This window comes from Nasonia vitripennis, assembly GCF_009193385.2.
Source record: "Nasonia vitripennis strain AsymCx chromosome 5 unlocalized genomic scaffold, Nvit_psr_1.1 chr5_random0005, whole genome shotgun sequence".
In the NCBI taxonomy this organism is placed as follows: domain Eukaryota; kingdom Metazoa; phylum Arthropoda; class Insecta; order Hymenoptera; family Pteromalidae; genus Nasonia; species Nasonia vitripennis.
Genome location: NW_022279656.1, coordinates 672,844 through 699,143, shown reverse-complemented (window position 1 = coordinate 699,143; position 26,300 = coordinate 672,844). Strand labels below are relative to the sequence as shown.

The following is a 26,300-nucleotide window of genomic DNA, read 5'->3' as shown; positions in this document are numbered from 1 at the left end:
CAGTGTAGTCTTAAAATGTGTGAATTAAAAATTGGCAACCTAACCCTACACTTACAAAAGTATGATGAAAAGACCCAGGATACACTGATATACGCTATTCTGACATACCTGTGTAAAATATTAGTAATGAGACGGTAGATAAACTACTTAATATTATGGTATTATACGGGCTGCATTTAAGTTACTCATCTGATTTTTGCATAGATACTTGTAAAATTATGCATAAACAGGCTGCGAATATAACAGTTCGTTTAACTGTTCTAATTCGCACTTCCGGGTTGACCACTATGGCTTTTGCGACAAAATTCTCATATAGATCTTGAAATAAATATCAAAGATATGATGATTTCTTGAGAAGACAAGATTGATTTCTTCTTTTAACACATTGAAACAAACTTACATGCCAAATTTCAGCTCTCTAGCTATAATTGTTTTTAAATGAGAGCCAAAACAATTTATTTATGAAAAAAGCATTTGAATATGAGTGATAACAAAAATTTTGTATTAGCTCTCATTTAAAAACAATTATAGCTAGAGAACTAAAATTTAGTATGTCAATTTGTTTCAATGTGTTAAAAGAAGAAATCAAGTTATTTTTATCTTAGGTGATATATCTTTGATTTTCATTTCAAGACCTATATGAGAATTTCGCCGCAAAAGCCATAGGGGTCAATCTGAAAGTGCGAATTAGGACAGTTAAACGAACTGTTATATTCTCAGCCTGTTTCTGCAGAATTTTACGCGTATCTGTGCAAAAATCAGATAAGTAACTTAAATACAGCCCGTATAATACCATAATATTAAGTAGTTTATTTATCGTCTCTGTCCAGATCTCATGCTCATGTGCAAATATCTTTGAAAATCACTTCCAGAGCTTATAAGTGGCTATATTTGAGATATATAACACTTCTTCTTTGTAAAATTTTACATAGGTATGTCAGAATAGCATATTTCAGTGTATCCTGGGTCTGTTTATCATACTTTTGTAAGTGTAAGGTTATGTTGCTAATTTTTTATTCACACATTTTAAGACTACACTTTAATTAATCAATGATTGATTAGAGACTAAATAAAAGTAAATATTAGAATAAACTTAACTCTTATAACATAAAAGATACAAATTGTTCTTATTTTTTTAATTTTAAGATTTTGTTATATACACATTAGTATATTCAGCAGTGCTTAGCCAGTGACTAGGCTTCGACTTCACAGCTGGATTTTTAGATTGAAACTCGCTTTGACAGGTTGAAATAATATATTAACCTGTTTTTATATTTACTTATATAATTTTTATTTTCATAAAACCAAACCTATAGGGAAATTTCCGCTCTCAAGCCTTACAGTTTCAAGTGAACATCCAACCAAGACAGACAAATAAAAAGTATCATATTAATCTGTTTCTATACAATTTTAGCAGTGTGTGTGCAACAAATCAGATGTATAACTTTAACACAGTACATGTAACAACATGATATAGGTACCCTGGCAGAAAGTTCTACCGGTACAGGTTCTAGGCAATCTCTATAAATATTATGTGTAACGCGTACACTACTTGTACTTCATTCCTCTTTAACTGATCCAAGTTATCAATTTTAATTTTATTATTTAATGCTATCTGATTAAACAAATTAATTAAGTTTTGTTTTTTTAAGCAAGACACTTTGCACTGTTATCATGCTAGTATAGACAATAATATGAATTTGTTTAATCAGATAGCATGAAATAGTGAAATAAAAGTTAATGAGTTGGATCGGTTAAAGGAGAATGAAGTGGAAGTAGTAGTGTACGCATTGCACATAATCTATGTAGACATTGTACAGTAGGACTGTTTTGAATGCTAACAATGAAATAAAACTGATTTATCAACAGAAACTATGAATAAATGCTGTTATTGAATTGTAAATTCTACCAAGGTATAGCAAAAATAAGATTCTAAAAAAAAGTATTTGTCATTAGCGTACTTGTTCCGATGACGATGTTGACATATGTGGTCATTTGGTATGTTATTATCAAATGCGTGAAGTTCATTCTGTGTGGATGTTGATGCATTTGAATTTTGGTAACTGCAGCTCCGAACATCTTCTACAGATGAATGAACATGGCAACTATCCTCGCTGCTACTGTTTCTTGAATCCATAACATCACTGCGACAAATTAATTCCTACGCAAAATAAATAGTAAAAATTAATATTTTTTATTCTTTAAAATAACGACTATTTCCAAATTTGTTATACATAAATATACACACATGAGAAAATGATCATTAAATCAAAATTTTGTATCAAAAAGTAGTTAAACAGTAAACGTTCATACATTTTTTTTTTCAAATTGCACGCTAATTTACAAAATTGACATAACAATTACTTATTTTAAGGAAAGTAAATGCTTACCCGCCAATGTTGATCGAATTCTTCGTCTGATGCATCAGGATCATCTATTGTGTTTAACCTCAAACAATATTCTGTCGTTCTTGGTACTTTTTCTAACAGATCTTCAATGTATGCACCGTAATCCATTATAGAAATAATATATCACATTAATAATTTAAACACGAATGTGTTTATTTTTATGCTCACAACAGATTGAAAGTTTCAGACAAAACAGCATTAGTTTGTATGTAAACACTGGAGCAACCCTTTTTCCCGCGTTTTCGCGTTCCCGCCTTCCCATACGTTCCTAATTCCTCGTGACTCTTATAAAAACAAGTACATTCGTTTCGTCTGAAGACCAAACGAACTTACGTAAATACGAAACAAACTTACCAGATAACAGTCTAAGGACGAAACGAACTTACTACATAAAAGTAAGTATATATATATATATATATATATATATATATATATATATATATATATATATATATATATATATATATATATATATATATATATATATATATATATATATATATATATATATATATATAGGTATACAGATGAAAAATATCGATGTAGCATGTCGTTTCTTCTTCCCGCCAATGTCGCACATTTTGCAAGCCATCGACAGACGAGTGCCTTTTTCTGTACAAGTTTATAATGAAAATGTTGTTATTTTTGTGGGCATAAGATTGTGAAGAAAAACTTTTGTAAAACTTCCAAAAGTGGTATGTGGCCTAAATAATAATAAAGTATTTGAACTTTTGCGATTCTTAAAATTTATTGATTAGAAGAATTCATTAATTCTCATAGAAAATTAATTTATTATATACAATGTTTTTATGTTTTTAATATCATGACTGAAAGTACGAAAGATATAGCTTTTGCAGCTATTCACTTTTATGATAATCTTAACAAAAATCCGATTATATTTGTGGAAATTAGTGATATTCTCAATTTTGATCACAATGATCCAGATATATTCAAAAAACCTCATTTTGTCAAACGAGTCAATAAAATTACTGGAGAAGAAGAGCATGCTACAGCTCAAATACACAATGTTGCAAGTAAGATGCAATAACGTAGACAATATTAAAAAAAGGACATGTAAGAAGCAGAAAGATTCCACAAAGAAAAAGAGGAAGCAAGATAAACACATGTATACAGAAAAAGGTAGTTCGTCGTAAAAAAAAATTCTAAGAAAAAATCCAAGAAAGGTGGCAGAAAAAGTGATTCGGATTACGATTCGGACAAGTTCATCAAAAGTGGACAGAAAAAAGAAATGGAATATTGGAAGAAAGAAAGAGAAGATGGAATTGTAAGTACTGATTTCCTTACAAGATTTTGTTAATTGTTATTTAGGTTATTAAAATTTAAACTTGTTATTTAGCTTATTTTTATTAATTTAATAATTTTATTGTCTTTGTTTTTAGGTTAAAATGATACACTTAATATTTGGAGTATCCATTCCTCTTTCTACGTGGAGACAAATTCAACTGGAACAAACACTTACTAAATTTTTGAGAAAATTGGCAAGAGTATTGTGGGGTTCTCGTGATTTAGCTAACAATCAATGTTTAGAAATGTTCAGTAAATCTTCCAGATCGATCTCCAAGAAAGCCTCTCACACCAGTAAAGAAAACAATTTTAAGATGTAAGATTTTTCACGGTTATTTTTTATGCACTATTTATTATATAATACTTTTTAATATCAATGTACAATTTAATTATTTTAGAATTGTACTTTTTTTATCAATGAAAAAATATCAAAATGTGAAGACCGATTGTGGTTTAGAAATAATTGGAAAGTTTATTTGCGTGCGTACATCAATTATTTATTAAAAAAACTAAGAGATGATGCATCTGCTAGTTCAGATTCAAATTCAGACGATGATAACTCAACTTCAGGATCAAATTCTGAATCTAATTCTAAATCAAGTTCAAGATCACGAACATCAGAATCTTCTGGAAGAGAATAGTTTCATCGTGCCAAAGTAATTAATATGTTAATTACAATATATTTCAATCAGACTGATTACTTAAGTTTTTACTATGTGATTCATAGTTGATTATTATTAATATACGACGGTTTATAGATATTTAACTCTCCTATGTACTTCATAGATGTTGTTTGCAAATGGTAGTAGATAGGCTATAGGCATACCAGAACATAGGCATACTAAAACACCCCCTCTCCTCTCAGAGTGTTTTGGTACCCGGTGAAAGAGGAGGGATCCCCTCTCTCTCCAAGATACTAAAACACCCTTTCTCCTCTCAGAGTGTTTTAGTACCCGATGAGAGAGTGGGGATAATTTTTCCTCTCTCTCTATTATGTTTTGGAATGCCTATAACGTTCTCTACTTTTTTTTTTAATTTTTATTTATTTATTTTTTTTTATTTTACTTTACAGTTTATGCTGATAGAACATTTTCATGAGTTTGACGTTGTGCAATGCACAGGTCGTCTTATAGCTTGGATTATGATTTGTGCATACTGTGACGCACTTAAAAGATGGTTTTGACGGATAGCCATACTGTTCAATATTGTGAACAGGAAATTTGAATCGTTGAAGCCATTTCTGTTTTAATGCACCCATGACAACAATTTTTGATGCATCATGTAAAGCGTCACGAAGCAAGTTTCCAATTTGAGAGTATTCATGTCCATCCGTTTTCCACCTGATGCCATGATAATTATGTTTGAGCCATTTGTTTTCCCTTTGCATTTTGTCTGAGAGTTTTTTCTCGATGAGAAGGGATTTTTGAATGTTAGAACAATAGGATCTGCACTATTTTCCTTGAGAGATATGATTGCTAATTCCTTTAGAATATAATCTTCTTCGGTTTGCTTGAAACTAGTCATGTCTACTGCATACTCCATTTTCCGATGCAGCTTAGACGAGCTTCTTGACATCTCCACTAATAGGATTGTACTGAACGATGCCATCGTGTAAGATCAGACAGTAGGCTGAAGTGTTAGCAGGAAAATCTTTTATAGCCTCAAACTCCAGACGTACATCGACAGGAGCGCTCTTGAGAGATTCGTTTTGTCGTGAACAGTCAATAACTACGAGTGGTGCAAAGTTGAGAAACGAAGACTTTGTCAGCAGCGGTTGCGGATCTCTTCCATAATAGGATTTCTGAAAATTAGCGTACATATCATAGAGAATGGCAAACTGATTTTTAGCTATGTCGAGATTCATATTGTTGTATGGATAATATTGTGAATTCAAGAAAAGTTTCACATTACTCAACTCACAATGGTCAAATCGACTGGCGTTTGCAGTTCTCATTGATTTTCTCTTTGTTTGCAGTCCAAGAATCACAAAACGAGGTTTTTCCAATTGATTTGATGTTTTCACTGTCCAGACGTGTTTAGTAGTGCTTGGGAGAAGAGGATATTCAAATAACTCCCAAGAACGGAAACACATGGAGATAGGATTATCTTTACCAATGAAATTCAATAGCTGGATTTTTTGTTTATCAGATGCAACAACATATGGCATCAACCACTCTATCTTTGATACTTTGACTTCGTAATCTTCATAAGTAGTTACACCAGATGCTACGGCGCCTTCCTGGATTATTACATTCAAGTCGCTTTTCGATCTTGTGAGAATGAGCTCATGCTTCATATTAACTATTATCTTTTTATAGTCTTCTGCAAAACCCAAGATCATACTCAGTGGAATCGCAACGTCAAAATTTCCTTTGTCATCTACGACCGATTTGATATCGTCTTGAATACCAAGCCAGCCCGCATTCTCCAGCATATCATTCTGATTTATGTTAAATGAAATCAATCCTTTCATAACACTGCTCAGACCAACATTTTTACTTTTATCTATCTCCACAGCATTAATCTCATAACGAATTTCATCAAACAGATGACAAATGCCATTGTTGACAAATTTAGTTTTAGCAAGTGCTGCTGATCTACCTTTTACTTGCAATTTTCCACATATATGGATAGAGCTGCGAGATGGTAAGAGACATAGATCTTGATGTTGGATAGAAATACGAATTTCATCGCTGTTGTCAAAGCTCAATGATGAGTATGGTTGATGCGCGTGTACTTCGTAATGAGCAATAGACTCATCGAATACGATACCTGATCGAATGCTTAGAATTTCGTCCATTTTTCTGGAAGCAGCAAAGAATTATACACGTGAATTTTTTCCACGAACTTTTAGTCCTAGACTTTTCAGAAACTGAATGCTCTTGCGTGTTAACGGTTTGAGTTTCTTCGGTCGACTGATGGCTGGTTGCCATGATGACTGATTTATATATGATCCAGAATTGTAAATGATGCCCATTATACAGATTTGATGTGAAGTCTAATAGTGATTTCCTCTCCTCGAAAATTTACCAAATTTCCATCCTGATCGACAATTTGAATTTGTAGATGATCTATGCACTTGACACTGACCGGTAGATATATGACGTGTGACGGAACTTCTATGATTTTATATCCCGGAGGCACTCTGGGAAAGAACTCATGGATTGTATGAACTTTCTTATTATTGATATAAGCACCTCCAGTAATATTGCACTCAACTCTGAGTGCATTGATTCTTAATATTTTCACTGGTAAATCAGAGCTGTGTTGAATGTTCTCTTCGAGAGTGCGAGGAGCAAAGCCAAGGAGACTGCCTATGGAATCGTGAGGTATGAGATCTATCGGATGACTGCAGAGAATTTTACTTCTAAGAGTATTGTTGTTAGCTTTCAAAGAGAATTCGATTCCTTTGGATTTCAAAGTTGTTTGTAAAAATTGATTAATAGCATCAATCTCATAACTGCCAGTAGGAATATTAATAATAATATCTCCGTTTAAATGCAGTTTATTATTTGAATAGTCAACAGTGGGAATAGAGTTAAATGATAAAAGTTCAACTAAACCCAAGACAAAATTTGTATGCTTCGGTAGTTCAATCGAAGGAAAATATTGCGCTTCTAAGACAGATGAATTTCCTGAGAGACTCAGAGTGAAGCTATCTTCCATGACTGATCGGAAGATAATGATTCCATTCGTCAGTGAGCACCTCTTTTATAGTCTCCCAGCTAAGAAAAAAAGACAAAGATGGCCACATATAAAAGAGTCAAAATTTTGATATCTTTTATAGTTGTATTTCACTTCTTTCACGTTAAAATACAACATGAGATTTTTAGGAGGTTTAAGATCGCCAAAACTATCAAAATAAATCACTTCAGGACCACGTTTGCGATAGCAAACCCAGTGAGTGCCTCTATTTTGAAAGTCGTCCAAGTTTACCACTGCTGACTCATTATGCCATGGACCGCCGGGAGGTAGATTATTTCTCATGAAAACACCTCGGAAATCTGAGATTTTCATCATACGAGTATATTCGTTTAGATCATAGTCAGTCAGTGCATGATTTGGCAAAGTTAAATCGAAGTTTTTTTTTCTACTGACTTGATGACCACTGCCGATATGAGGTTTCATAAATAATCCCATTCCAGTTTTATAGGGCTTAAGATGAAGACCTTTGCCTAAAGCAATAGCTTCCATGGTCTTATTATGCCTCTTACTTTCTTCATGATTTTTCTGCGCAGCTTTAGCATCATTAACTGCTTTAGCTATTCCAGCAGCACCTCCTGCTAGAGCACCGGTGGCACTTAGTCCTGCGAACAATGGAATGAGAAAAGGAAGAACTCCACCAATTTTTGATGGAAGCGGCAGAACACGTGTAATGATAACTTTTTTCTTTCCACCTACACTTTTAACAGCTTGACGTGCATCCTTCAAGGCTGATTGAATAACCTTGCGAGAATGTTTACTTGCTGTCATTGACTTTTTAGCTACAGTCACTAACTTATTAAATTTCAATCCCATTCCGGTTTTTCCTTTTAATTTCATAGCATTGCTAACAGCAAAAGCAAAAGCTTTTTCACCAAGACTAGCATCCTTGGCTCTGACACGTTGCATAGCTTCCTCAGCAAGCTTCTTGTCTGCAGCTTTACGATCTCCGTTTTCATCGGAGTAAACAATGTCATGTTTTTTACACGCCTGATCAAGCGGATTAATGCCAGGATCTCCTCTTTTCATTCGCTTTTTCAATTTGGTTCCGGGACCGCAGTATTGATATCCAGGAAGATGCATTTCAACAGGTAAGTTATTGATAACTTTATCAAGCAATCCATAGCCTTTCGGCTGTTTCTGAGATTTATGTATGATCATCTCTCTTCGAGCGTTGATTCACAACTGACGTTCATGGTATAAAAAGGGCGTTTATATTTCAAGAGCTCAATGTTATATCTGACTCTGTTGAGTTAACATGGATTTTACCGGGTAGAACGTCAAACTCCCCGTGACAAATTTCGATTTTGGAAAAGAGAAAAGAAAAAAGCTTCATGGGGAATTACTACCAGATAGTATACGAGCAGTATTCTGTGGGCCATCGAACTGTGGAAAAAGAAATAGTTTATTGACTTTCATGACATATCCCAATGGTCTTAGGTTTGAAAATTTGTATGTATACTCTAAATCCTTGAATCAACCAAAGTATCAATTTCTCAAAAATGTCCTGGATCCGATTGAAGGAGTATCATATATTCCGTTCAGTGAGCATGAATCTGTAGTATCTCCGGATGAAGCCCTTCCAAATTCAATTATGATTTTTGATGATGTGGCATGTGAGAAGCAGGATAACGTCAGAGCATTCTTCTGTATGGGGAGACATAAAAGTGTAGATAGTCAATTTGTTAGTAATTTATCGACAAGATGATGTAAATCTTAAACATATCTATGAAGATCATGTGAACACCGATTAAACTTTTAATGAATTTCGAAATCTTTGTTCTGAATGTTGGAAGAATCATAGATATGGATTCATTGTCATTGACAAAGATAGATCGATGAATGAGGGTAGATACAGAAAAGGATTTGACTGTTTTGCAATAAAAAAGGAATTATGAGTCTCAAACTTGCAGTTCAGTTATAGACATCACCACGTCAGCATGTCAGACTTCAAGAAAGAGAAGAATGTTCTTAGTGAGCTCTTGCGAGCTCATGAGGCTATTAAAAAAAAAATACACTTTATTAAAACAGGAGAAAGATGATTTTGAAAAAGTCATCGGTGATACTCTAAAACCAGTCATCTCACCACTTGAGAAACTTGTTGAGATGAAAAGTGAAAGCACACTGCAGCAACCATTTAATCATATTTTGGATAAAAACAGCGGCAGTAAGAAAATGAAAAAACGAATGAAAATCGATCGATCAAGTTTGCTCAACGATCAAAATAAGAACAATATATCAAGTTTATTGGATTATACTGTTTATGATTATGATGATGATGATGATGATGATGATGATGATGTTTATGACACAATAACCAATTCTACATTTAGATCCGCGAGTGGAAAAAATGAATCAGCTGAAGACTTTTTATCATTGCTAGATAAAAGCCGTAGAACGATTGATAATATATACGGAGTGCGAAAGGTTGATGAAGTGTATATGATTGGTGATTCAGAAATTGAATTTGATGATAAATATGACAAAGTCAGAAATGAAAGTTATCCTAAAACGAGTGGACTGATGGAATTGCTATTTAAAAAATATCCGGATGATCTTCTTCTGAGCTCATCAGATCGTGCAAATTATCGCAAGATTCTGGAAGCAACAAATGCTCATCGAAAAAAATTCAGCAAAGATGAATCTATACGAATGTCGAGAAGTAATAAATATAAGAATATTTTAGCACCAATGTTCCGCAGCACTCCACGTAAAAAGAACAGTAGCAGCGGAGGAGGTCTCATACCTAAATATCAAATAGCTAAGAAAAATTCTTCCATTGATCTCGTCTACTGGGATGATCCAAACGAGCTTACTGAGAGACTTCGATTATTGATTGCCGAACGATCAGCTGGAAATAATAATCACGTCAATGAAATCCAGTCGATTATTGAGGAATTACGTGAAGCTGGGCATATATATTGATACGCAACTTTCTTCTTTTCATTAGTACTACCATGAGTCTCGATGTGTTTGGAAGAAAACTTGAGGGATCGCAAGTGAGTCGTGGTCCTCCAGGCATTGGTTTCAATTTTACACCGGACGGTGATTTTGATTTAGAAAACAAGTGACTTTGCAACCTAGGACCGCCCAATCATCCAAACGATGCAATCACATTACATTCGCTGAAAGTTATTCTACAAACTGAAATAAATTATATAGCTACTAAAATTGCTGGAATTGGTGAAGTTATAGAAGAATATAAGCAGCAAGTTGAAAAACATCAATTGGAAGTGAATGCAAAATTGCGTTATCTTTATAGTACAACTCTTCGCAATTACTCTGGTGTTGATTATATCATTGAAGAAGTGAATAAACAATTAAAAGTTCGTATAGACGAATTTCCAGATGGATTTTCATCTACTGTAAAGGAAGATGGAACGTCATAGAGTAGCTGAAGAGCTGCACAAGCCAGCACGTCGGCGATACAAGAGAAGAAAATATGACATACGTGGAATAGACGAGACTTGGCAAGCGGATCTTGTAGAAATGATACCATATTCTAAAGAAAACAAAGGTTTTCATTACTTACTCACTGTCATAGATATATTTTCAAAGTATGCATGGGCCATGCCAGTCAAGTCAAAGAGTGGTAATGATGTTACTGCAGCTATGAAGTTAATACTAAAAGAAGGACGAGTACCGAAGAATCTCCAAACTGACCAAGGAAAAGAATTTTACAATTCAATTTTTCAAAAACTTATGAAGAAGCATAATATACACTTATACTCTTCGCATAGTAATATTCATGCAAGTATATGCGAACGATTCAATAGAACATTAAAAAATGCAATGTGGACAGAATTCAGCAAACAGGGAAGCTATAAATGGTTGGATATTCTACCTAACTTACTCAAAGCATACAATTTGAGAAAACATCGGACAACAGGAATCGAGCCTGAAAATGTTACACTGGCAAATGAGCGAGAAGTCAAGAGACGTTTTCCAAATGAAAAGTCGCCAGTGAAAAAACCGAAATTTAAAGTAGGAGATAAAGTACGAATAAGTAGGATAAAAAATGTTTTTGAAAAAGGTTACACACCAAACTGGTCTACTGAAATTTTTACAATAACGCGAGTTGTCAAAACTAAGCCGACAATATACCACCTCAAAGATTATAACAATAAAATCGTCTCAGGTGGCTTTTATGAAATAGAAATTCATAAAACTATGTATCCTGAAATTTATCTAGTAGAAAAAGTATTAAGAAAAAGTGGTAAACGTGTATATGTTAAATGGTTAGGATTTAGTGACGAGCATAATAGTTGGATAAATAAAAATGAGATTCTTTAATGTAACTATATTAACAATTTATGTTCTGTTTTTTTATGGATAAAAGGATCAGATTGTAGTAAATAAAAAAAGCAGATGTATTATGTTTATCATATTAAATTTATTCATGTATTATTATTATGTGCAAGTTAATAAAAAATATATCTTTGTAAAATCAATTTGTGATTTATTCATTCTTATTGAGTACTAGAATCGAACTTAAAAGAAGATCCACCTAGATATTTTAAAAATAAACAAAGTTTAATTGCACTATTGCAGAGTGAATTGAAAAACGCTTCATCTTTCAGAATAGCCGAAGAAATCTTCTCTGGCAAGAAAACTTGAAAGCTGTCATCAAATTCAGGAACAATCTTCGTACCGAACCTTGTCTTGACCTCTTTCAGTGCTGTCACCATATACTGATGATCTTTTTCCATGTCTGTTGCTCTTTTCTTTGGCAAGAACTCTCGCTCAGCAATCTTGATGAGTGCAGATAGATCCATTCTGAAAAAAGCAAAAATAAAAATGTATGTTAGAGAAAATTGTATTAAAGACAAGTAATGAGGGAGAACTATGAAATATAACTTACTTATTATGAAGTTAGGTGAGCCTTGGTCTCTTTGTAGAAGGTTCGTTGTTCGCTTCGATTTCTCGAATGTGTTCCTCGTTGTTGTCCGTGCGTTCATATAGCCCATTTCCCACCACAATTCCTGCCCTTTCCATTGCCTCTAGTAAGATATCCCTTCTCTCTTCTGATTCTAATCTTATCTTATCTAATGATGGATCCCATTCGTGCATGAACTCCTCAGGCACATCGTATTCAATCCTGATTTGTTCACCTTCATCCCCCCTCCCACTTTCTCTCTCTCTTTTTTCTTCTGCATCATTGCCAATGGTTACCTCATCCTCCCTCTCATTTTCTCCCTCTCTTTTTTCTTCTGCTTCATTGCCATTAGCTGCATTGTATCCCCTCTCCTCCGCTTCCCCCTCTACATGCACTGCAGCTTGCGCCATCTGTTCTTCCATAATTCTGTAATGACCCCAGGGCAAAGTATCTGTACTATGAGGTAATAAGTATCTTTTATCATCGTGAGGACTTAGAGCAATTTTTTCTTGTTTTTCAGTATGGACTATGTGTAATTTTGAACGAATATTGCACTGCTCACGTTTTATAATAACAAGATCTTGAAGACATTTTCGATAATCTTCGAATGTGATTGATTTCTTTACTACATTGGATTTTATCCCTTTGGCTTTTTTCACTGTCTCAGCTCCATCAATCACAATACTATACATTTTGCTTCTTAAACCTATGAACTCTGTCATAATCTTGCCACAGCATTCGTCTTGCATCAATCCAGGAACTTTTTTATTAACACGCGGAATTTCAAACTGATTATTCTCATCATAATCAGAAGTATCAAACTTGTGTATATCTTCTTTCATTATTTGATACATATCAATGTCCGCAACTTCGTATATTAAACTATCTGTATCTGTATAAAGAAGTTTACATTTTTCTCCTACTCGTTGTTTCATATATGAATAATGAAAATCATATACTAATGTTTTTGACAAATCGAGAATACAGAGACCAACATAAATTGGTTTCTTAATTGTTATACTTGTCTTCTTTAGCTGAATAGCAACTAAATTTTCATCAAAGATTGCACAACTATGAAAATTTGGTTGAGCTATACGTGCTTCTGCTCCATATCGACCTGTAAATTTATTCACTAAACGCACATCAACGCGAGATCCTTAGACAGCATTAATTAATAATTTATAAAACAGTTTTTCAAATTCATTCTTGGACTGCTTTCTTTTCTCTGTATTTAGGTCGACATATGGTTTGAGCCAGGCCTTCTGCTCAAAACTCAAAATTCTATGCACCTTTTCAGTCGAAGTCCATTATCTAACGCCTGTTTCAGTGCTCGATAATGAATTACATACCTTGTCTTATCATTCAAAGTAGTTAGAAGTTTCTTCTGTTTAGAGCCAGGTGGTGTACGATGCTTTGCGCAAAAAGGGAGATCTCGATGATCATCGTGTACTTCTTCAGGATACTCTAAGTCAACTTCAGCAAAATAGCCTATGTCAGAATCTGGTGGTGTATTGAAAAAACATGTATTTGTCTCATATTCTATCCATTTAAATTTTCCAACTGGCAAAGGTTGTACCATTGCCCATCATAAAGATTATTTATATCAAAATATAAGAGAGTCTTTGTTTTCTGCTCCTTATCATATGAAGGTCCCATATATGGATTGTTTGCCTTGGCATACCGATTACAACATTGACTTATTCCACCTCGAATCCCTGCTTCAATAAACATCAGCATGTCAATATCTGTAAGAAGCTCCAATTCCACCTTTGTCATTTTAAGAGCTGCTGAAAATGTTAGTCCAGGAGTCGTGTAAAAATGTGCAGCGCATAAATCATATACTCTAAGAGATGTCTCCCGAAAACTTTCAAAAACATCAGCCAATAATAAAACATCCGTTTTCAAGTATAGATCAGAATATTCACCTAAAGTTTTTATATTAAACATATTCCAGACTTGAACAGCATGATTGTAATCTTTCTCAGTAATATGTGAATCTGTTAATTTGTTGTAAAATTCATTTTTTTCTGGCAGTTTTGATGTCATTAGTTTATCTAATTCATTAACAAAATCATATGGAAATATGCCTTTGCGTCTAAGAAGATTGATTTTTTCATCCGTGAAGCCATCAGATCGAAACTCATTTACTGCTATCGGCACGTTCTCTAGATATGATGCAATTTTCTCCAATGATGATGGTAAAAAACGCCATGAATCTATAAATCTAAAACTGATGTCCAATTCATCAATGTACTTTGTAAATGAAATATATTTTTCCTTATTATGAGGTATCAGAGAAACTCGTCCTTTCATCAATATAGAAGTAGCGATTTCATTCAAAATGAAGTGTGTGTCATAATTGAGGTTATGAAAAATAACTGGCACAAATCTCGAATTCTTATAATTCAAATTACATGAATTATGAGCTGCACCTCTGAAACTGAAGAAAAAAATTAGGCTAAAAAATTTAGTAAATTCAATTTTTCAAAGTAATCATAATAATTCATAGTATCTCGTACTGCAAGTTCATCACCATGGATTGGTTTTCGACATATATGACATATCGTTGCCCTTCGAAAAGATAATTCTTCCAAGTCTGTAAAGTTTTAATGGTTTAAGATTTTTGTAGAGTAGATCAATCTGCTCCCCGATTGATTTCAGCTCTTGAACAAACCATTCTGCAGGTGTCTTTTCATCTCTATTTTCTTGTCTGTATGATTTATAGCTAGATAATCCATCATCATAGCTACATTTTATATAGTAGCCTATGCTGTACGCTTCATGCAGTTGAAAAGCATTTTCATTTCCAGTATGCTTTAACATACATTCAAAATCTGCATAAATAACAAAAGTCACTTTTTCACTCTTACTATAATCTTCAAATTTAAGAATGTTATTCTTAGAGTCAGGCAGATTTATCCGGCAACTATTCAAATTTTTACAGTTATTTTCGTGAGATTCCAATCTTTCTTCATTGTAAAATACTTGTAAACACCTTTCACAATGGTGAGATTTTATATGAGATTTAGATAATTGAGAACACAAAAGCCGGGACATATTTTTAATCCAAACATAGTGGTATTTAGGTAAGCTTCCATCATCATCACGATTATTTTCTTCATATTCGTTTATGTAAAAATCTTGAATCAAGAGCAAATTTACATGTTGATCCTTCTTCTCAGATGTAACATGACAAGGTGATACTTCGAATTAATTCTTTTTAATGTCCATTGTTTCCTCTCCACTTTTCTGCATAGAAAATTCGGCGATGAAGTCAGAATTAACTTTCACTGCATTATACTCATCTAAGCAGCTCTTTACCTTATCATTAAAGAGCTTTTGTGCATCGTTTAAAAAACTTAGAATATCAACATGTTTTATATTTAATACCACACCACTTCTAATTCTATTCTGAAAAGCTGACTGCACATCTCACCACTCTACTCTAGCTTCAGTTTCTTCCTCCGCTTGTAAAATACCTCCACACCGAAGGTGTTGTTCGAATTCAACTTGTATGCACGACAAATGTGTTAAACAAGTTTGACACTTTTGTTTTTCTCCTCGCGTTAAATTCGCTTTATCAATTTTATCGTTCAATTCCTTTATCGTAGAATTACACACGTCCAGCCAATGATAAATATCTTCATCGCTCATATCATTTTTACTTTGTATGGTGTCACGAAGTAAGCCAACAAGACGTTCAAAAAAATCCATCGAATTCATCTTTACTTTTTACTAAAATATGACTAGAATATTATTCGTGAACTTGCACAAAATTATCACTTTAAATCAAGGAAACGCAACTGACGAACTGTGATCGTTCAAGGAAGATGCTCCCGCTCTTAAATAGGGAGAGAAGGTATTCTCGCAAAGGATCAATGGTAGAGTCGAAGAGCTAGTAGATAAGATTAAGAGAAAGATTTTCTCGGAAAAGACCAATGGTGTGGACGAAGAGCTCATAGATAAGATAAGAACGAAGATTTTCTTGAGAGGGGATGCATTTTCTTTCTTTTCATCCAATCCAAAATCGACTTTTAAAATCCTAGATAAGCCAGAGGCGGAGTTATGTATTATAAAAACAGAGAGTAAGAGTCTAGCTCAGATCATTTCTTACTAAATAGCAAGATGACTAGCGTGATTGATAGAAGTTCAAGTGAATATAATATATTGTTTAGAAATACAATATTGCAATGTCAAGAAGAAGAAAAAGTTTATCTCTGTGACATTCAAGGTTTTCAAAGAATTGCCGTCGATACTTTTATTTTCAAGGAAATCAGTTTTCTCAATTTGAGTATAACTGCTTTACCGACTGCGTATCTCTTTAAACCTCCATTACCACGGGATGAACTAACAGAGGAAGAAAAATGTATGACTCACTGGATTGGAAAGAGCCATCACAGCATAGAATGGGATTCTGGAGATATTCCATATCACCGTCTTCATAAAATTTTAGAAATATGTACGCAAGGAGTCACAAAATTATTCGTCAAAGGAAAGCAGAAAGCAGAATGGATAAAAAATTTATTGCCCGATTTGTAAGTTGCAAATATAATAAATTTATTTAAACTTTCACATTAAAAAAATCCCTCACACATTCTTCTATTTATTTTTTCAGATCAATCACAAACGTCGAAAATTTTGGCTGTCCATCGTTTGAAAAAATAATATATGATAAGCAGTTCGTCTGCTTTAATCACGATCTCTGCATTAGAAGAGTGCCTATGTGTGCTGTTCGAAACGTTATTGCAATACGAACCTGGCTACTCGATTATTTAGATGATCGATTCAGTTTAGATACGGTGGATAATCAAAATTCAAAATGTATTTGCTTATACTAGAAATCAGCTTAACTAAATAAAAAATGATTTTAATAAATGAATGTTTTATGTTTTATTCCCTTATCAACCTTATATATATTCGGAAACGTACGTTGTTGCCACCTACTCGCACGCTGCTGTCAAGACGTGACAATGTGTCAGATGGCATAGGTAAATCCGTGCCCGCGTGAGTCGGCTGAGCCATGCCTTCTGCATGTCCGACGTTTCTAATTATAATAAACAGGACCCTTCTGGCCCTGGTTGTAACGCGCGATCAACGACAGTAAACATGCGTTATAATATAAATTTCTAAAAGGAATAATGTTTAATCAAGCAGGAAACACAAAATATTAGTGGAAAATTATGTTTATTTATTTTTATTTTTTTACATTTATCATATCAAAAATTTATTACAAAAAATTTATTGAAAAATATCATTCAGATTTTTCGCATATTTGAAGCGGATCGTTGAGCATTTCGTCTTGCAATATACGCGGTCGTGCTCATTGCTGTAGTGCCATTTGCTGTTCTTGTTGATGCTGAAGTGGCATCGGTTGATCTGCTTGATGCTGAAGTGGCATCGGCTGATCTGCATGATAGAGAGGCTGTGGTGATGGCTGCTGTCGCGCAGATGGTGGTGGTAAATCAGTCTTTTTTAAAGACAACGAAAGTTTTCTCTGTTCCTTCTTTTCTGCTGCAATAACAAACAAAAAAAACAAAAATTAATGTATATATTATCATAAAAAATGAAATGAAATGAATGAAAAAAAAATTATCTTACCTGATTTTTCGCTCTCTTAAGATGATGTGAATGTCATCCTTTTACCACCTATACCATTGATTGCTTCATCTGCAATTAAAGAAAAAATATGTATTATTATTTTTTGAAAAAAATAAATTTTTTTTTTATAACTAACCATCAGATTTCCTCTTTCTTGAACTTTTGTCAGAGCCACATCCCGACCTGGATCCCGAGCTAGTGCTCGAGCCAGAACTCGAGCTTGAGTCAGAACTCGAGCTTGAGCCTGAACTCGAGCTTGAGCCTGTACTTGAGCTTGAGCCTGAACGCGAGCTTGATCTCGCCCTTGAAGATTGTGATAGCCTAATCCCCTTGGATGCTATTACGGATCGTAGAGGAGGCTGTAAATGCTCAACAGCGCAAACAGATGTATTCAACGCTTGGCAATCAGCCCTCGTGCTTGCCGTACTTGTGTGGTGATCGCTCGATACAGAAGTGCGGTCGTTTCTCGAAGATGAGCGATGGCGCTCGTTTCTCGAAGATGACCGATGGCGATCGCTTTTTTTTGATGACGAGTGATGGCGATCGCTTTTTGATGACGAGTGATTGCGATCGCTTTTCGAAGACGAGCGATTGCGATCGCTTGATGAGGACGAACGTTCGGTTTTCGCAGACGTAGAAGGGCGATCACTTTTGGCTGCCGGCGGAGAGCGAGGGTCCCTGAGTGGTTTCCTAGCCGGTGCTGTGGCTGCGACTTTGGCTGCGGATGCGGCTTCTGCTGCTTTGGCTTCTGCTGCTTTGGCTTCTGCTGTGGTTGCGGCTTCTGATGTTTTGGCTTCTGCTGTGGTTGCGGCTTCTGATGCTTTGGCTTCTGCTGTGGCTTTGGCTGCGACTGCTGCTTTGGCTTCTGCTGCGGCTTTGGCTGTGGTTGCGGCTTCTGCTGCTTTGGCTTCTGCTGCGGCTTTGGCTGTGGTTGCGGCTTCTGCTGCTTTGACTTCTGCTGCGGCTTTGGCTGTGGTTGCGGCTTCTGCTGCTTTGGCTTCTGCTGCGGCTTTGGCTGCGACTGCTGCTTTCGCTTCTGCTGAGGTTCTGGCTGCGGTTGCGGCTTTGGCTTCTGCTGTGGTTCTGGCTTTGGCTTTGGCTTTGGCTATGGCTGCGGCTTTGGCTGCGGCTTTGGCTACGGTTGTGGCTTTTGCTGCGGCTGTGGCTGCGGATGCGACTTCTGCTGCGACTGCTGCTTGTTGCTGCGAGTTTTGCTCCTGTGGAAGCTGCTGCTGATGGTGCATCTCTGATAAGGATGATATACTTTTAAACATCTGCTGCATCACACCAATCGACGGAAGTTGCTGCTGTTGTTGCGACTCTGGTGAGGTGAGCGCACCCTCATTCAGCTGCTTCATCGCAGTAGTTAACTCAGCTGGTAGAGCTGAAGAATATAACAAAAATAATTAAATTTAAAAAAATGTTATACAAATAAAATCTAAACTAATGTAAAAAAAAATAACACACACTTTCTCAAAATGGAATCATCATTAATTCCATTCGATGTCCAGGACATCAACTGCCACGCCACATTAAAGAGATGGACAATTGTTCTATAGCCGTTGACCTTCTCAAAAGCTGCCTTCATGCTGTCGTTGATTCCTTCCATCTTCTCACACTTTGAATTGAAGAATGAACTTGAAAACGAAGAGTGACGAAGAGTGACTGACGAAGCATGCACCGTCCTTAAATAGGGTGGACAGCGAAGCTTCCCTTTCCACTTAAATTACCAAAAGTCCTTCGATTTGCGAAAAATTTCTACTTTCTTCTCATAGAACCTCCCTTAGACACTTCCCACCGGAATTTTCAAAATCTCCTCCCTCTCAGCAAAATTTGACCATCCCTCAATCACTCGAGTACACACCTACACTTTCTTGGAGAGAGAGAGAGAGATAGAGAGCGATCATTGTTGACTGTCCGTATCTTAAATTTTCATGCGAGAGTCTTCAGCAAGTATCCGACATCTATGTGAAAATTCAAAATCCTAGTTCTTGAAACGCACACATGCACATATTAACTTGGCGGATAATCTATCTGCTAATCTGCAAGCAATCAGCCAGATGTGTATACTTGCGCATAGGCTAGCAAGCGGTCGGGAAAATATGTATGCCTGAGCGAAAAGAGGACGGGTCAGATGTGTATACGCACGTGCAGGTAAGCATGCGGAAATATGTATACCTGCGCGCGTGTCGGGCAAGAAGTCCGACAGATACCCGTATGAGATCTATTGTGCTATGAAAAAGATTATCTCCGTATGTAAGCACGCGGTCGAGGAAATGTGTATACCTGCACGTTTGCCGCACAGATACCCCTGTGAGATCTATTGAGTGTAAGATTATCTCTTTAAGAATCGACAGTAATTTCAAGTGTGTGTGAAAATTATCTCTGCTCGTGACAATCTAACGTGGAAACAGCTTTGAGGGTTCATCACTTCACGAGAGCGAGCAGATGTGCTTATTATTCTTGTTATTATCTTTCGGTTTAAACTCTGAGAAAGCGTTGGATGAGTATTCGAAAAATTTATTTTGTTACAATATAAAATTACTATCATAATCTATGCAACTAAATTCCGTATTTAGTACTAACAAATTTGATTGAATAATAATTCTACATATTATCAAAAGATTATTTGTAAACATACAGTTCGGGTAGTCAGTATTACACAGTTACATATTGTATATCTAGGAAACCTGATTGAAAATAATGATTTGTAAATAATTTGTAATGTGGTCGTTAAAATTCAAAATGTTAAATTCAATATATAACGTCAGTCTCCACCCTGTAAAACGCAGAGAAAATTAATTTTGATTAATAGCAATATGAATAATCATTTACAATAGTATCAATTTCTGGTTTCTGTACAAGAATAGGCTTGAAATCCTTTAAGACTAATAGTTCGTGCCTAAAGAACTTGAATTCTTCGATATCGGTATACTGTCGTCACATGAAGATTTAAAACAACTATACAAAAATACCTTATGAGTGAACTTATGATGTTATGAGTAAAGAGTGCAACGAAAAGTGACAGACACCGCGCTTGATCCGAGATTCTCTGGCTTGCAAGGCAGACATTCTGTCGTCTAGTTATTAGACACCCGTAACGTGTATCCATACGTGACAATAACACTGTAGAACAATTTACTTCGGTTTTATAACATTTTGTAACCATTTATGATTACTTTATAAGTACTTCGTAATCCCGGAAAAATCATGAAAAATTACCTCCTCTATTCAAATAACACAGGAAAAATAAAATGTCTTGCGGCACATGGATTAGTAACCGATCGCACTAATTGCTGCATGAAACCTAGTTTCTCGAGACCCAAAAACGAAATCCAATCGGGCATTTCTAAAATTTTAAGTTTGGGAAATAACGGACATCCTAATAAATACATATGGCATTAATTATTTCATATTCACAAACAGATAGCTTCAAAGTAAAAATAATATCTGCACAAATGATTATTTGCAGCATCCCTTTTATCCGGACCGAATCTGCAGATAACATTTTGTTATATGCATGAATATATGCGGCATAGGTCATTTCATATTTACAAACGCGTAGCAAAAACAAAACCGCTGCCAATTCATTGGCACGTAGCTTCCTCCAACTGAATTCATATGTCCAATAAATAAAATATTGTTTTAATATATAGTATATCTGCTTGCTAATGCATGAGACGGATTTTGATACATAATTTTATATATAAGTTTTGAATAATTCATTGTCCAAAAGTTTGCAAACCACTCTATTTTTTATTATAGAATACGAACACTGCCGGCAATTTTTTTTACAGAAATTCACGCACGATTACATGTGTTCCTAACCAACCAAACGATCAAAACAACAGGCTACCCAGGCAATTTTCAAGAAAACGATTTTCACATTTTAGTTCTTTACTTGAAAACCGCTCAACGAATTCATTTAAAATTTCAGCAGTACATAGCTTTTTTTATGGTGAATAACTAAATAATTTTTAAGCATTTGACTACATTGTTTGAAAGATATAAGGAATCAAACAAATTTAAAAAAAAAATTGAAACCTTGGTATCTTACAAACCACAGGGGTTTGAAAGCTGTGCAATAAACTTAGCCAAAACACATAAAATTTCTACTTTTTCCCTAAATCCCAAGTGCAATAAGGCCTTTTCACGTCCGTAATCGAGACACACAAAAAACTGATTTTGTTTTCAGTTTTCGATTTATTACTGAAAAAATAAGTAGTCAAATCACTTGAAATTTCAATAAGATATAGTTTGACACGTGACCCATCGACATAATTTTTTTCGCGAGGTTACAATGTTAGTTTCAGAGATATGCATTTTTAAAAAAATATCACCTTTTTTATTTTATCTACCGAACAAAGCAGTCGATCCGAGGACCAAACGCGGAAAAGTAGGTAATTTTATTCTCTTTTAAATGCATTATAGTTGAATTGTTTGTTACAATGGGATAATTGAAAAAAACGCAAAATAGTATTTTCATGATACGTGCACGAAAAAGGCCACTTTCCATGCATATAAAATAAATGGAAAATCGAGTTTTTCTTAGCAGCGGGAAAAAACTACTCCCTTGGGAGGAAAAACCGTTTTCCTACCAAGAGAGTAAATTTTTCTGGAAACAGTCCGGGAGTAGTTTAGTTAGTAATTATCCGGGAGAAGTTTTTTCTTCACTCTGCAGCCTATCCGATGGATGTGTGTGTCACTATAAGTATTTTCAAAATTTTCGAAATTTTCAATATACTGTATTGTTTTACTTTGAAAAGTCCTCGAATTTCTCATTCCTTTCATATGCATGATGTGTGCAACAAGGGGGGAGTGGCTTTTTCAGACTCGGGTGATGTTTTGGACACTCGTGTCTGTCTCGAGCGCCTACGGAGCCCTCGACTCCGACTCGTGCTCAAAACATCACCCTCGCTAGAAAAAGCCAATGATTCTCTCTAGTTGCACAATATACTATTTTCAAAAATTAAAATATGGTCATAGAAAAAGTTGAGAATATAAAAACTAACTGTTTTTCCAGAATTCAGAACCCAAAAATATATATGGGACGTTTCACGTCAACCGGACCATCAGTGCACCCAAAATTTGGGTTAACCTAACAAGACGTTTGAGGTCTCAAAATGATCGTCTGGTCAAGGGCTTCTGAAAAAGTTCTGGCCTTTTCAAAAATCCAATGTGGCGCATAAAATATGGAGCCTGAAACCCACGTTTTCATAGCACATTCAACAAAAACAATAGTAAAAATGTTCTAATTTGTGAAATATCCCACCAAAAAGCATGTACAACTCATGATAGGACATATTATTGACAATGCTGACGGAATTCCAAAATCAAAAATGGCGGAATCAAAATGGTGGACATTATACCTCCACCAAACCCATTTTACCGCAACAAATGATTTTTGATCAGTTTAAAGTATCGATATGGGGGTTTTCAGGGTCACTGAATCTTATTTTAACCTCGACATTTCAAAATTCGAAATGGTGGATCCAAAATGGCGGACATTATACCACCACCAAACCAATTTTACCGCAACAAATGATTTTAGATCACTTTAAAGTATCGATATGAGGGTTTTTGGGGCCACTAGACCTTATTTTAACCTCGAAATTTTTAAATCCAAAATGGCGGACATTATACAACCACCAAAACTATTTTACCGCAATGAACGATTTTAAATCAGTTTAAAGTATCGGTATGGGAGTTTAAGGGGCCGCTGAATCTTATTTTAACCTCGAAATTTCAAAATTCAATATGGCCAATATAAACTGGCGGATATTTGTCATAACCCACCCGCAGGCTCTCTCGCGAAAAGCCCCTGCTAACGCGCAACCCGCCGAACACGCCACGCACGGTGCAGCGCTTATCACCGCGGCGCGCCGCTAGGCGGCTGCGCATTACCCACAAGTGAAGTAGCGTCGCGGAGGGCACATAAGGAGGCCGGGTCCAGCGCTGTACCTCGCCCCTCTTCCAACAGCCTAATGCTGCAAGTACACGGCTCGTGTCCAATGACAACTTGTGCAAAGACTTCAGCAAATAAAACTGTTTTGTGGCAAAGGAATTTATTGCTTTCAAGTGATTTATTTCATCCCTCTTTTTTACCTACACCCCCAACCCCTTCCCACGTTTAGCAACCCATAGAAAGGAATATTTTCTTCAAGGAATGCTTTCTTCATCGGCGACTTTTTCTCCAACAGTCTTTTTCAGGATAGTTGGTGAGCAAGTCCATCAGCGGCTTTATTCATAGGCGACTTTTTCTCCAACAGTCCTTTTTAGGATAGTTAATAGGTACATTAATAGATACATTGGCGACTTCTTCTTCAACATCCTTTTTAAGGCAGTTGTTCAGTAAGTCTTACTTTATCGGCAACTCCTTGTTCAACTGTACTAGTCGTAATTTTGTTATTTCTAACATTTTTTTTTGTTTCGGTTGTGCTTTCTCATATCCTACAACAATGTCTTCTCCTGCGAAAAAATATCGTATCGATAGATGCGTTAATCCATTTGATATTAATACAGGACACAGCAAATCTCTTAGGAAGATCTCCAAAGAATTTCAAGATGTCTATACTGGTTATCCAACATCTTCACTGATTTGTGATACATGTAGAAAATCCTTTTATAAACTACATGATTTGTCATCTCCAAACGTCAGTATGAGTGTTGATTTTGAATCAGAGACTGACTCACCGTCGGTTTCAAACACGGATGCACCTATGCAAGATGATCTTACAGATATTTTAACTGGACTTAAAGACAAGTTCCAATCCCTGCCGGAGAACGATCCATTACGTGTCAGTATTCTTACTATTTTGCCCGAACACTGGGCAATACGTAAAATTATGAACCAATTTGGTGTGTCTCACAGAATGGCTCGTAAAGCAAAACAGTTAAGAGAATCAGATGGAGTTTTGGCTTCTCCTGGTGCAAAACGTGGAAAAACATTACCTGCAGAAACTACTCAGAAAGTTGAAGATTTTTACGAAAATGATCTTAACAGCAGAATTATGCCAAATAAAAAAGATACCGTCAGTATTTATTTATATGGTGAAAAAATAAAAGTGCAGAAAAGATTATTACCTACTGATATTAAGAACCTTCATAATCAATTTAAAGAACAGTTTCCTGAACATCCGATTGGGCTTACCAAGTTTGCGGAACTGAGACTAAAATGTTGTGTCTTTGCAGGATCCTCTGGTACACACAATGTATGTGTATGTACGATACACCAAAATTTCAATGCGATGATTGACGAAGTAAATATAGAAAAAATCTCAAACAATATTCTGAAGAATTATAAAGATTGTTTGAATTTCGTTCTATGTGAGGATCCCAAACCAAGTTGTTATTTGATTGAATGCAAATTTTGCCCGGACATTCAAAAGTTTTCTAATTACGTTGAGAACATTATGGATGAGCACAATATTGATCAAGTCATCTTCAGCACGTGGCAATCAACCGATAGATACACTTTGATAAAACAATGCCTAACATCGCAAGAATTTATTGAAACTTTATGTTCTAGCCTAGAAAAGTTGATACCTCATCACTTCATCGCTAAGGAACAATCAAAGTTTATTTCTGGGAAGAAAAATAATCTTTCAGATGAAGAGGTTGTTGCTCAATTGGATTTTGCTGAGAACTATGCTTTTACAGCCCAAGATGCTGCATTTCATTTTAATAATGATCAAAGTATGATTTTTCCTGCTGTTGTTTATTATAAATCTGAAGGCAAGCTAAAGCATTTCAGTACAGTATCTATGTCCGACTGTACTACTCATGATGCCACTGCAGTATACATAATGCAGCAAAAGCTTATACCTGAAATTCGCAAGGTTTGTCCCACAGTAAAAAAGGTAATATATGCTACAAATGGTGCTAAACAGCATTTTAAAAATCGTTATCAAATGAGTAGTTTAATGAGTCATAAGAGAGATTTTGGCGTTGATGCTGAATGGCACTGTTTTGCAACAGCACACGGAAAAGGTAGTTGCGATGGAGTTGGAGCGATAGTAAAGAGAGAAGCTACAAGAGCGAGCTTACAAGATGCAAAAAATAAAGCAATTCTAGATGTTAAAGCTCTTTATTCATGGACTAATGGGCGATCATTCAATATAAAATTTTTTTTATACACCAAAAAAGATCACGAACAAACTCGTCAATTCCTAACAAAGAGATTTAAAAACTGTCCACCTGTCACAAACATACAAATGGGGCATGGATTTATCCCAGAACATAATGAAACGTTGAAAGTCATGCATTACTCAAATGCCAATGAACCTAGGAACAGAGTAATTTATGATATCGGCGAAAGCCATTTATCACCAGTAAAAACTCCACGAACGATGGGCCAGAATTGATAAGAGTGCACAAAATGTCATTAAAGATTGATTCATTTGGCTAAATTA

General features: G+C 35.3%; 2 protein-coding genes across 2 annotated transcripts; one reads left to right on the top strand and one right to left on the bottom strand.

Annotated features, from left to right (window-relative positions):
* The first annotated feature begins 14,836 nt into the window (after nucleotides 1-14,836).
* LOC116417911 lies at nucleotides 14,837-17,166 on the top strand. The gene is made up of 2 exons (XM_031933065.1): nucleotides 14,837-16,826; nucleotides 16,907-17,166. Exons 1-2 carry the CDS (start codon nucleotides 16,417-16,419, stop codon nucleotides 17,127-17,129), a joined length of 633 nt encoding a protein of 210 aa, XP_031788925.1. The 5' UTR covers nucleotides 14,837-16,416; the 3' UTR covers nucleotides 17,130-17,166.
* A 1,000-nt stretch (nucleotides 17,167-18,166) lies between these two features.
* LOC103315892 (activating signal cointegrator 1 complex subunit 2 homolog) lies at nucleotides 18,167-19,498 on the bottom strand. Its single transcript, XM_031933058.1, has 3 exons — nucleotides 19,357-19,498; nucleotides 19,068-19,273; nucleotides 18,167-18,994 (listed from the first exon to the last, which is right to left on the bottom strand). Exons 1-3 carry the CDS (start codon nucleotides 19,496-19,498, stop codon nucleotides 18,281-18,283), a joined length of 1,062 nt encoding a protein of 353 aa, XP_031788918.1. The 3' UTR covers nucleotides 18,167-18,280.
* Nucleotides 19,499-26,300: the final 6,802 nt, after the last annotated feature.